We start from the raw sequence: 13,539 nt of genomic DNA, 5'->3' as shown, positions 1-13,539 counted from the left end.
TCGAGTTTCGCAAACGCTTCCATTAGCGCTTGACCCATGCTATTTGTACAGCGGCTGCCCCACTCCACTGCCCAAGCGTTGAAGTCTCCCGCTATTACTACCGGTTTCCGGCCCACGAGGTCCGACGAGAGCCTGTCGATCATCTGGTAGAACTGTTCTATTGGCCACCTTGGTGGGGCGTAGCAGCTGCAATAGAACACACCATTGATCTTGGCAATCGCCACACCCTCGGCGGAGGGGTGTATTACCTCTTGAACCGGGAACCTTCCCGTTGTACAGATTGCCACCATTCCAGACCCATCCGACACCCAATTGCCGTTGCCGGCAGGGATGTTGTACGGGTCTGATAAGAGGGCGACATCTGTCCTCGACTCCGAGACCGACTGCCACAGCAGCTGTTGGGCTGCTGCACAATGGTTAAGATTTAGCTGTGTGACTCTCACGGCTTCTTCTTATTTAACTCGCCGAAGGGACACGAAGGTCCGCCCATAGCATGTTTATGGGCTTGCTTCTTAGAGGTGCAGATAAGGCACTTATATGCCTTAGTGCACCCCCGCTCTTTATGCCCCTCCTCGCCGCATCGACGACATAGCTTGCTCCTGTCTAAGCCTTTGCATTCGTAAGCTTTATGGCCGGATTCTAGGCACCGATAGCACCTGTCCACTGAAGGCGGCTGGGGTATACTAATAGGGCATACCGACCAGCCGATCTTCAGCTTCCCTTTCTCGGTTACCTTTTTGGCATCCGCATTCAGTAGCCTGAGGTAGGCTACTTGGGTGCCAGAGGGTCCGTCTCTCAATCGCACAGAGGCCCGCTCGATTGTGACGTCGCATTGCTCCTTGACGGCTGCGACGACGTCTTCTGCGGTCGTGAACTCGTCCAAGTGCTTGCACTGGAGAGTTGTTTCCGCACCTAGCGACCTGATTTGGGCGCCCTCACCAAGGACCTCTTGGGCCAAGGCCTTGTATATTGCACTTGATTGTGCGCCTCGCTTCAGCACCAGGAGCATCTCTCCCGTGTTGGTGCGTCTTACGCTACGCACATCCTGCCCAAGGGCCGAGAGGCTTTCGGCCGCCTTCATCGATTTAAGGACATCGGCGTATTTGTCCTTGTCGGTTTTTAACCACAAGGCTTCGCCTCTGTCCTTGGCCTTCCTCGCAGGCCGCGGTACCTCCGGTTTCGGTGCCGGCTTTTTCTTGGTAACCAGCGTCCAGGGGTTTGAGCCCCCCTGCCCCGGTCGTGCCGGGTTACTGGTACCGTCGCTCTCCACAGCGAGGTCACTCTCGCCCTCGCTTACCTCACCCAGGCGGCGTTTGACCTTGACGGTTGCACGCCGAGTGGTGTCGGTTTTGGCACCCTCTCCTGGCGACTTCCTAGGGCGCTTCGCATTCGATGCCGTCTTGCGATTGCCCTTTCCCTTTCCCTTCGAGGGGAACTCGGTCGCCGCTCCGATCGACGTGGCTGCTCCGTAGAAGGTAAAGGCCACTGTCTGTGAACCTCTATTGACCTTCTCTCTTTCCTCCCTATTGGAGGCCACTGTCTGGGTTTCTCTGTCGGGCCTCTCCCGACATTCCACCCTCTCAACATATGCCTGCTGTTCCTGTCTTGCGACACGAACAGCTTTCCGGAGCTCCAGAAGGCTCAACTTCAACTCCTTGGCAATGTTCTGCTTTGCGCTAGCGAAGTCGATTATAGCATCGAGTTGCTTCGCTACTTTGCGCATCGCAGCTATTGGCCCCTCCGATGCATTGGTAGGGGTATTGCCTACCGCTGCTGGGGGGTCATTGGTGCTTTCGAGTGCAGCACTCATCGTTCCACTACTCTCCCCACGGGGGGGAGACCTCGCCAAACCACCTCTTGCGAAGGGGTTTGGCACCTCCGTCTGTTTATTTTTATTTTTATTTTGCTCCATGAAAAGTCCCACGAGTAGCGCGAGAAATATATGTCCGCCACGCCAGAGCTCCGCATTAGCGTGGTAAGGGACGCTTACTGTGGGGGTTGCCCAGGTACCCCACAGGCTCCGTTAACGATCGAGCATCTTTTTCACCCCCTCGATCACTCATCCCTCGGCACGGGTCGCGTCACGCCTTGGAATTGGGGTTATGCTCTACCTTGCTTTACGTGGTGATCTCGGCCCGGATCATCACAACCATCCTCCTTTACCAGGGCTTTGGACCTGTAGCTCTGGATCTCAATAGTTCCATGTACGTATGTTATTACAGACATGCTACTATTGGGATCCGTCATTCGCTAGCGGAGTTGTACCCGGCGCTCTGTCGAAGTCTATTCGACTACCCGGCGCTCTGTCGAAGTCTATTCGACTAGTCTTCGACGGTGGATCCAGCCTGCTCTTGTGATGAGTTTCCTGGTGGTGCTTGCTCTCCCGAAACCGTTGCTCGCTGTTCATCACGCCATTTCCGCTGTAAGGTGGGCATGATCTGCATTACCACACTGTTCAAGTAGCTACCTGTAGGTCGCTTCTAATCTGGGACGTTCAAAGACCACATGCTCCGATGTCTCCTTGAGGCTCTCATACTCCGGACGCAATGGTGACTTTGCGTGTCCAAACTGATTAAGATACTTTCTGTGGCAGCCGTGGCCCGACAGGAGCGGTGTCAGGTGAAAGATCAACTCTCCGTGCTTTCTACTGACTTACGTCGACAGGTTCGGGATAAGCCGGCAGGTCCACCTTCCTTTCTCCGTATTGTCCCATTCCTGCTGCCACATCGCCATCGAGTCGATTACTCACCGTCTTCCTCACTTTTCTTGGTGTTTTTTAAGAATGCAGATGGGGATCATCCAGGCGATAACGCACACTACCTCCGACAATATTGTTTTGTACACACTCGCGACTCGTACGGCCAACAGCCGGAACGTACTGTTCAGCTTTTTGTGGTTCCGGTTGGTTTTCAGAGCCGCATCCCGCAGGATCTCCATATCGCAGTATCGAAGACGAAACACTAGACAGCAGATGTCTCGTGCTGCTTCTCGGGCCGCCAACGTTTGGCATGATCCTCGCTAATGCATGCGATGCATTCGCCGACTTTTTGTAGGCCGACAGGTAGCAAACGTGGTTGTTGAAGCTCAACAGGTCACTCACGATTGCTTTAGTGCACGCTTTGATGCGATCACGCGCCCTCCAACGGTGATCTGCATCCGCTGAACTGCTTTGCAATTTTCTAACAACATCTGCGTCCTGTGGTGAGCTATCTGCACCTTAACCCTGTTCATCTAGATCGCGATCGCGCCTATTGCTTCAATCACCGACACCTTCACTTCTTCTAGTATCTCACCCATCACCGTTAGTGCCACGTCGTCCGCGAAGCCTATGATTTTCTGGGCAGCCACAGTATCATGACACCATCCAAAGAATTGGACCGAGTATGAAGCTCTGAGGAACGCCCGCTATGACTCGCATTGACTTCTGCCCTTCGTTCATCTCGTACAGCAGCATTCTACTCTGGCAGCAGCTCTTCAGTATCTAGCATAGGTGCAGCGATGGCTGGCAAGCTGTTGGACGGATTCTTCACATTTATCGTAACTTCAGCGCAGTATCGATCTCCTGCATCTTGGACAGTCCATAAACTTTCCGTGCAATTCGTCAACCTGTTAAGGATGATTCATTCCAGGAGTTTTCGCAGTGTGTTTAGCGGACATATAAGCCTATACGAGCTTCTGTACCTTCCACATTTCGGGGAAGTTGCCATCATCTAAACATTTCTGCATCTCTATCCTGTACATGTTTGAATATGCCAGGACCACAGCTTTCAGCGCTACGTTTGGTATTCCATTCGGACCGGGGGCTTTCTTTAATTTTAATCGCATTGACACTTCTCTGTTACCGTGGATCAGCTGTATTAGTTACGGCGTATGCAATGTCTTTCGTCCTCAGTACAGTACATTCAATCAAGTTAAAGGAATCCAAAAAATGCTCCGAAGCGCAAACGAGGTGAGCCGGAATACACTACTTCCATTCCACACTCTGGCGACGACAGGGACACCGAAGAAGTCATTCACAAGTACAAAGACAGACGCAGGCGCTGAAAAAACGTTTTTTCAACATTTCCAGGGTTTCGTGATTTTTCACATAACTTGCAACCTCCTCATTTTCCTACCTGAATGACATTATTGAATTATTTGTGTTATTAATTTTTAAATAATCTGCGGTATTCATATTCTTCAAATTAAAGTTTAACTGCTGATTTTCTAGGCGTGCACATTGTTTTATTTAACCTCGAATATAGCGACCTATCGTACCCCCAGAATTAATAAACATCGTTAAATTTCATTAAAATATTTCTGGCGGAGTTTTGTGCCCAAGTCCCCTCCTCGTTACTACGCTACTACTCCAGCTATTTTTAGGCTTGATTTAACACCTTCAGTGTCATACAAACGAGCTTAATTAGTTATGCAGGAATTCTATTTTCAAACATTATTTGCCACAGTTAGTTTCGTTTCACAGATTTGTACGCCGCTTTGAAATCCATAATCAGATGGTGAGTCCACTAGTTATATTCCCGAAATTTACCCACGATTTGTCCCAGAGCAAACATGTGGCCCGTCATTGATCGTTCCACTCGAAATTAGCGTTGGTATTCGCCGACAAAGTATTAAAACACACGAGCTCACTCTGCAAACAGAACGCATGCATTAAGGATCGTTGGGCTCGATAGTTATTACACTCGAGTTATTAACGCGGTATATGAGCCCATTCAACCATTTTTTTCACTCAGTTCTTACCGATCGCACAGTAGATTTCATCGTACTGCCGGTCAATTTCACCACTGCAGTCGATGTATTACACGATCTGTTTATTGTGCCGCTATTCGTAAATTTATGTCGTAGCATGAAGGTTTGTCAGGTTCTATTAGTTAAGCAAGATTTTTTCATGAATTTTGAATGCTATTTAATTTATCACTTAATAGAATTTTCGTGATCATTTCATGATCATGTGCTCTGAAAAATCATGAGACATTCATATAACTAAATATGGTCATATTTGTAACCACCATCTGTTTGTCATCGTATGGTAATTTTATCACTGTATTTCCTTATGAATTTATAAACGCGGTCTCATGTGCTAACAATAAATGCCCACTCTTGCACGACAATGAATCATACTCCTCCGAGATCTCCTACTCTAAAATACGGAGTTTATGTACACTAGACAACAAGTATACCGGTGCTTAATCTGAACCATACACTCAAAATAAAACATCGAAATTAAAATTACGCGAACATTAAAAAACTTACGCGAATTTGCAAACGGTTATATAAACGAATTCAAACACGTGAAGTAATACACATGCTACCATACACGACATAAAAACAGCTACGCAATCAAATACGTTAACATAGGAACGCTTGTGCCTTTCACGACAATATGAATCTAGCCAAGTACGCGGACATACAATAAGGATCATCCGCTCACCCATACGTCAACGATCTAACTCCGCTAGCGAATGACGGATCTCAATAGTAGCATGTCTGTAATAATATACGTACATGGAACTATTGAGAACCAGAGCTACAGGTCCAAAGCCCTGGTAAAGGAGGATGGTTGTGATGATCTGGGCCGCGGTCACCACATAAAGCAAAATAGGTCATAAGCCCAATTCCAAGGCGTGAAGCGACCCGTGCCGAGGGATGAGTGATCGAGGGGGTGAAAAAGATGCTCGATCGTTAACGGAGCCTGTGGGGTACCTGGACAACCCCCACAGTAAGCGTCCCTTACCACGTTAATGCGGAGCTCTGGCGTGGCGGACATTTATTCTCGCACTACTCGTGGGTACTAAAATGGAGAACAAAAATAAAAATAACAATAAACAAACGGAGGTGCCAAACCCCTTTGCTAGAGGTAGTTTGGCGAGATCTCCCCCCCGTGGGAAGAGTAGTGAAGCGGCGAGTGCTGCATCTGATAGCACCAGTGACCCCCCAGTAGTGGTAGGAAATAGCCCAACCAACGCACTGGACGGGCCACTATCCGCGATGCGCAAAGTGGTGGAGCAGCTCGATTCAATAATCGAGTTCACTAGCGCAAAGCAAAACATAAGTAAGGAGTTGAAGCAGAGCCTCCTGGTGCTCCGGAAAACTATTCGTGTCGCAAGACAGGAACAGCAGGCTTATGCCAAGAGGGTGGAATGTCGGGAGAAGTCCGACAGAGAAACCCAAACAGTGGCCTCCAAGAGGGAGGGAAGAGAGAAGGTCGATACAGGCACTCAGACAGTGGCCTTCACCTTCTATGGAGCAGCCATGTCGCTCGGAGCGGCGGCCGAGTTCCCCTCGAAGGGAAAAGGCAAGGGCAATCGTAAGACGGCGCCGAACGCGAAGCGCCCTAGGAAGTCGCCAGGCGAGGGTGCTAAAACCGACACCACACGGCGTGCAACCGTTAAGGCCAGACGTCGTTTGGTCGAGGTAAGCGAGGGCGAGAGTGACCTCGCTGGGCAGAGCGATGGTACCAGCAACACGGCGCGACCGGGGGGCAGGGGGGGTGCAAACCCCTGGACGCTGGTCACCAAGAAGAAGCCGGCACCGACACCGGAGGTACCGTGGCCCGCGAAGAAGGCCAAGGACAGAGGCGAGGCCTTGTGGTTAAAAACCGACAATGACAAATACGCCGACGTCCTAAAGTCGATGAAGGCGGCCGAAAGCCTTTCGGCCCTTGGGAAAGATGTGCGTAGCGTGAGACGCACCAATACGGGAGAAATGCTTCTGGTGCTGAAGCGAGGCGCACAATCTAGTGCGGTGTACAAGGCCTTGGCCCAAGAGGTCCTTGGTGAAGGCGCCCAGGTTAGGTCGCTAGAGGCGGAAATGACTCTCCAGTGCAAGCATCTGGACGAGTTCACGACCGTAGAAGATGTCGTCGCAGCCGTTCAGTAGCAGTGCGACGTCACAATCGAGCGGGCCTCTGTGCGATTTAGAGATGGACCCTCTGGCACCCAAGTAGCCTACCTCAGGCTATTAAAGGCGGATGCCAAAAAGGTAACCGAGAAAGGTAAGCTGAAGATCGGCTGGTCGGTATGCCCTATTAGCATACCCCAGCCGCCTTCAGTGGATAGGTGCTATCGGTGCCTTGAGTCCGGTCAGAAATCCTACGAGTGCAAGGGCTTAGACAGGAGCAAACTATGTCGTCGCTGCGGCGAGGAGGGGCATAAGGAGCGGGGTTGCACTAAGGCGCACAAGTGCCTTATCTGCACCACTAAGAAGCAAGCCCATAAACATGCTATGGGCGGACTTTCGTGTCCCTTCGGTGAGGCAAATAAGAAGAAGCCGTGAACGTCACACAGCTAAATCTTAACCATTGTGCAGCAGCCCAACCGCTGCTGTGGCAGTCGGTCTCGGAGTCGAGGACAGATGTCGCCCTTCTATCAGACCCGTACAACATCCCTGCCGGCAACGGCAATTGGGTGTCGGACGGGTCTGGAATGGTGGCAATCCGTACAACGGGGCGGTTCCCGGTTCAAGAGGTAATACACTCCTCCGCCGAGGGTGTGGCGATTGCCAAGATCAATGGGGTGTTCTATTGCAGCTGCTACGCTTCAGGCTCTCGTCAGACCTAGTGGGCCGGAAACCGGTTGTCATAGCGGGAGACTTTAACGCTTGGGCAGTGGAGTGGGGCAGCCGCTGTACAAATAGCAGGGGTCAAGCGCTAATGGAGGCGCTTGCGAAACTCGATACTGTGCTAGCTAATAATGGCTCCGCTAGTACATTCCGTAGAAACGGGGTGGAGGCGTGGATCGGCGTAACATTTGCCAGCCCGAGTCTGGCTCCAGGCATGGAATGGAGGGTAGACGAAAGCTACACCCATAGCGATCATTTAGCAATCCGCTTTAAGATCAACTATGGTGTGCGGCATCCGAGGGCGGGAGATCCCTGTCAGGTACGCGGGTGGAAGTCCAATCACTTCGACAGCGAAGCTTTCACCGCGGCCCTGGGACTGGAGGCCAACACCGACAGTCTAAGCGGGGATGCGCTGGTAGCTGTTCTATCACGCGCGTGCGACGCCACTATGCCGAGAAAAACACTGCCAAGAAACGGCAGATGCCCGGTATACTGGTGGAGTGCCGAGATTGCAGCTCTACGGTCAGCCTGCCTCAGAGCTAGACGTAGGATGCAAAGAGCTCGCACCGAGGATGCAAGAGAGAACCGCCGTGAAGTGTTTCGAGCTGCGGCCCTTAACAAGACCATTAAAAGCAGCAAGAGAACGTGTTTCGACAACCTGTGTGAGAGTGCCAACGCGAATCCGTGGGGTGACGCCTACAGAATCGTGATGGCCAAGACCAAAGGGGGCTCTTCATCCCCAGAACGGTCTCCGGACCGGTTGGCGAAGATTATCGAAGTACTCTTCCCGTCTCGAGCCACAATCCCCCGTCCACCTGCACTACGTGACAGTTGCTCCGGTGACGAACGAAGAACTACTCGCAGTGGCTAATTCCCTAGCAACAAACAAAGCTCCAGGGCCGGATGGAGTTCCAAACTGCGCTCTCAAGGCAGTGATCATAACGAACCCGAACATGTTCAGGCTAGCTATGCCGAGATGCCTTGACGAGTGCAGCGTCCCCGATAGATGGAAAAGGTGTTGTTGTCGAAGCCGGGGAAGCCGCCAGGCGACCCATCGGCGTACAGACCAATCTGTCTGATCGACACGACTGGTAAATTGCTTGAGAGGATCATCCTCAACAGGCTAACCCCGTACGCATCAGATACGGACGGCAACCAGTTCGACTTTTGGAAGGGTAAGTCCACGGTGGACGCTATCAACTCAGTGATAAAAACTGCCGAGATAGCGATCCAACGAAAAAGGCGAGGCATTCGATACTCTGCGTTAGTGACACTTGACGTGAAGAACGCATTCAACAGCGCAAGCTGGGATGCCATCGCGCTCTCGTTACACTGGCTTAGCCTACCGGTGGGTCTGTACCGGATCCTGGAAAGCTACTTCCAGAACCGCGTACTGCTATACGAGACTAATGCCGGTCAGAAAAGGGTTCCGATTACCGCCGGAGCCCCGCAGGGCTCGATCTTAGGCCCGGTGCTATGGAACCTCATGTATGACGGGGTTCTGAGGCTGAAGTTCCCTCCTGGGGTCAAGATCGTCGGCTTTGTCGATGACGTACCTTGGAGGTCTATGAGGAGTCAATCCCTGAGGTAGAACTAACTGCAGAACACGCGATCAACACGGTGGAGGAATGGATGAGCGCGAGAGGCCTGGAGCTCGCTCAGCATTAGACGGAGGTAGTTATCGTCAACAACCGCAAGTCGGCACAATATACAGTTATCCATGTGGGAGAAGTCGTGATCACCTCACAACGGAGTCTGATGTCTCTCGGAGTTATTATAGACGACAAGCTGACCTTCGGTAGCCATGTCGACTATACGAGCAAGAGAGCTTCGACTGCTGTTGCGGCATTATCGAGGATGATGTCCAACAGCTCAAAGGTGTGCGCCAGTAGACGTAGGCTACTGGCAGGCGTTGCAGTATCTATCCTTAGGTATGACGGCCCGTCATGGTCAAGAGCACTGAGGGTAACCAGTTACCTACGGAAACTGGAGAGCACCTACCGCGTGATGTGCCTCAGAGTGATATCTGCTTACCGCACGGTATCACACGATGCATCCTGCGTGATAGCGAGCATGATGCCAGTCGGGCTGGTCATCCGGAAAGACGAGGATTGCTTCGAGCTACGTGGAACTAGAGGAGCCCGCGAGCGCGTCTTGAGCAATAACCCAGTTCTGGCAAACTTTTTGGTAATATTATTTCGGAATAATCGGTGGATTTTCTGTTTATAAATAGCTGCATATCCAAGGTCATTCCTTCAATAAAGCAGTATAGATGAATCATATTTTTATTGCTTTCTTGTAACTCTCAAATGATCTGTAGTTTATTGCTGCGATGGAAATTGGTAACGTATCTGTGTTAAGAAATATAATAGGAATTGAAATAAATTTCTCATGATCTCATGGAACCATCTGTAAGAAGTTATTTGTCCATAATCGATTTGTTTGCCCAGATTTAGGTGCGAACCGCCACTAATTGCATAATCATAGCACCATATATCAACTTACCAAAGGTGTTATCCTCGAACCCATTCGGTGTAATGATTTGTGTGTCCTCTGCAGGAGAGAAAGAAAATCCTCATTGAAACCATTGATCATAACTAATAGGCGGAATTGATCGATAATGAGAAATTATGTTCAACCAATCACACATACCGGGACACGTGACACAGTCCGCCGTCTTCTGTTGGTTCGGTCCATCGCAGGGTGCTCCACCATACAGTGGAATCGGATCGCTGCACGTTCTCGTCCGTTTCCGTCCCTGCACCGGTTTCCCAGGGCAGCGACACTCCAACCAAGCACTCCACTGACTCCAGCCGCCATTCACTGCAAATGAGACAAACAATAAAATTGGGTATGATTACTACATATATTTGCCAAATTAACAATGGAACCGGACTCATCCGGAGGTCGCGATTGATTGTGTAATTGGAGCCGAAACCTAATCCCACGAATAGCAATAACCTTAATCCGCACAGTAATGGCGTACTATAGGTCAGTGGGACAGTTTGCCAAATCAAATCAATCATCGTACAGTGCACAGTCATCGAGTGAGGGGTGTGCGTGTGTTATTTCGGACCCCGACGAAGGATAATTAGAAGGTGTGAATCGTGTCGAGAGCCGTGTAATCATCTTCCCCGAAAGCCAAATCAACTGGTTCTACGAGATTCACGACTTAGCACCATTACGGTTGATGCAGTCAGTCAGCCAGTCAGCCGAAGCCGCTGCAAACTATCATTCCGTAAGACCCTGAGCTATCCAGCCAGCTAGACGATTGCGAAACGACGGACGATGCCAAACAAATGATTGCCTAATAAAACCACGTTGCCACCAAATTAACATCCTCTCGTTGCGCTCTAACCCCTAGAGCACAGTGGTACTGGGAAGAAGTGTGTTATTTGTGCTTGTAATTTCGAGACCCTCGAGGGGTTGTTTTCGGTTTTGCTGGGTGTTTCACTGTGCTGCATATTGCACACGGTTTGGTAAATTAACCGGCGCGGTAAGGATGACTGAAAATTGATTCAATCTTTTTACGGCAGTCGAATGCGGCTTGTCGAAGGGGAAGTAGCGCTGTCGGTGTGTAATGGATTCCTGAAATCTGAACCCTGAAAATTTTACAGTTTCCGGTAAACATTCGTTACGTGTTTCGAAAGTTCAGTTCGGCAAGATACAATCCTGGAGCAATTTATAGCGAGATACTAACAATTTCATAGAATCAATTGCATTTCAACCCTTGAAATCCCAGCGCTCCAACTGTAACGAGATGTGAGGAAATGTTTGCACCGAAAATTGCCGAAAGCGAAAATGAAACTGCACAGCCATCATCACGATCCGTCAGCTGGCAGTTCTTGAATGAAATTTATCCCGCAGCACTAAAGTACTCAAGTTATTCGTGCCTTGTATTTGACTCTTCGATTCGGGAGTCGCCAACACCTTTGCTTAGGTACCGGTACCTACTCCCGCGCGAACGATGATGACCTGGCCCGTAAGTATCGGCATGCTGACTGGCTGGCAGTTGATATGAGAAAATAGCGCTCTCACAGCTGTCATTATGGCACCGAATAACAATTGGCTACATAAATCCCTCCGGTTCCGATGAGGTGAAACCGGGTTCGACAAAGATACCGGTACTGCAGAGTCGGAATGCCGACATTGCGGAAGGGCACGGGATAAAGGCGGTTCCAGCCGACCCTGAGCGACGACAGATCACACGAGACACTTTGCCTAAAGCTATCTTGCACCATCATCGTCAGGCAGAACAACGTTTTCATGCACTCACTCTCGGCGGTATCCGATTTCAATTGCACGCTTTTGCGATGATTTAACTGTTGCAGTTGGAACCCGAGAGCTAGTAAGTTTTGATAGTGAACCACAGGTGGGAATGTTACCTCGAATAAACACAGCTTATAGAGGTTTTAAACTTAGAGTCATTCGCTTCTTTTTTGGGTTAGAAAAATCTCTTTCGATAAATCTCGAACTCTATGTGCGGGGTTGAGAATCGAATCCAAGTAAGCTGCGTACAAGACAATCGATTTACTAACTACGCTGTGTCAGCACTTTAACAATTGTGGAGGGAATAATTATGAGTATAGTTCTAGTCGTTCCTATCATGATTGAAAAATGAATTTCGCTATGAGATTTTTCAGTTACAACCTAGAACCACCCTGTATGTTAATTTAGTACTTTTCACTGATCGGGACGGTCTCCGTTGACGGATGCGATGATGCAAATTTACACGTGATGCCAGTAATTGGTGATATCCGTAGGGCATGCGGATGAAAATTGATTTCGAAATCCGTTCTCTACCCAGCTCAAGTTTTCAATAAACTGCAGCCCGCTAAATGGAAAGTTTTTCTTTCCAATGGAAATAAAAACAATAACCATAAATCATGTAGTGAAATGCAAATTAGCGGAATATACGATGGAACATGGTAGAAACGTGTACAAAAAAATCAGAGAAGATTTACTCATGTAGACGAATGTTGGTATAGGTATAGTATTAACTATTTGTCAATGCAAAAATAAAAATTCTAGAAAATTTCAGCTTGGATTTCTATTTCATGTATTTAAAAGAAATATGTTACTTAAAATTTTAAACTACGTTTATCATCGATCGAGATCCCATTCTTGTCGCAATTACGGCCTCAAGACGCTTCCGGGACGCACGGCAGGTTCTAATAATGTAGTCGTGTTTATATTTTTCCAGGTAGGACTCAATGTTTTACTGAGGCTTGTTGTACTAGAGTGGTGTTTATAAGAAGTCAGGTGGCCTTCACGGCGCTTATACCGAATAATCCAAAGGATGAAGAATGGGACTGGATGTTGGCCACATATCCTTCGCCCAGAACGGTAGATATTCCCACAACCACTTCGGTTGAAATATCACATACAGTTAGTGGCACGGAGGTAAATGTTGTTGTAATATTACATTCGTTTAAATCCGTGTTGTGCTTTGATCCACGAGAAGGCGTAAGCTAGAACCAAACATGAGCAACGAAAAACAACCAAGTGAATTGAGGCTGCCAGAAAATTTGTTTAAGTATTTAAATCGCCCCAAAAACGCATTCGCAAATCGCGTGTATTACTAGAGGCAATTAGCACAGACGAGTAGAGTCAAACGTCAAAATGTTAAACTCGCCATACAATGTTCGTCTGTCTTTTTTGACTGGGTTCATTTGAGCAGCCAGAAATAAAAGTCGGATGGATAGATAATGCTTTGTAAAATCCACTTTTTTATATCTTAGGATGTAAAAAGCGGATATAAAAAGCTAGCGTAAAAATCGGACCAAAATCATTCAGCAAAAGAATCGCTAGAAAAAGGCTCACCCGAAAAAGTCGGCAAGGATGAACCTCCAGTATCAATAATTCGCTCGCAGGAAAATGCGTATAGCGCAGCATCCATGTTTAAAAATCGAATAAAAAAAGTTTTTTGAAAGAAAGGGATATATTTTTTACTAAAGGTTTTTTTCGAAGAGTTCCGTC

General features: G+C 48.9%; 2 protein-coding genes across 2 annotated transcripts in view; both read right to left on the bottom strand.

Annotated features, from left to right (window-relative positions):
- LOC131680735 (netrin receptor unc-5-like) overlaps nt 1-13,539 on the bottom strand; it is a 1,096,742-nt gene that overhangs the window by 869,204 nt on the left and 213,999 nt on the right. The gene's annotated exons all lie outside the window — the stretch shown is intronic.
- Nucleotides 1-13,539, bottom strand: part of LOC131679711 (netrin receptor unc-5-like) — a 159,019-nt gene that overhangs the window by 136,696 nt on the left and 8,784 nt on the right. The window contains exons 3-4 of the mRNA XM_058960445.1: nt 10,213-10,383; nt 10,066-10,113 (exon numbers count right to left, since the gene is read on the bottom strand). Coding sequence (XP_058816428.1) covers nt 10,066-10,113; nt 10,213-10,383 — 219 coding nt within the window. The remainder of the gene's footprint in view (nt 1-10,065; nt 10,114-10,212; nt 10,384-13,539) is intronic.

This window comes from Topomyia yanbarensis, chromosome 2, assembly GCF_030247195.1.
Source record: "Topomyia yanbarensis strain Yona2022 chromosome 2, ASM3024719v1, whole genome shotgun sequence".
Lineage (NCBI taxonomy): Eukaryota > Metazoa > Arthropoda > Insecta > Diptera > Culicidae > Topomyia > Topomyia yanbarensis.
Note: the sequence above shows the minus strand (reverse complement) of the source record. Positions and strands in the feature narration are given on the sequence as shown.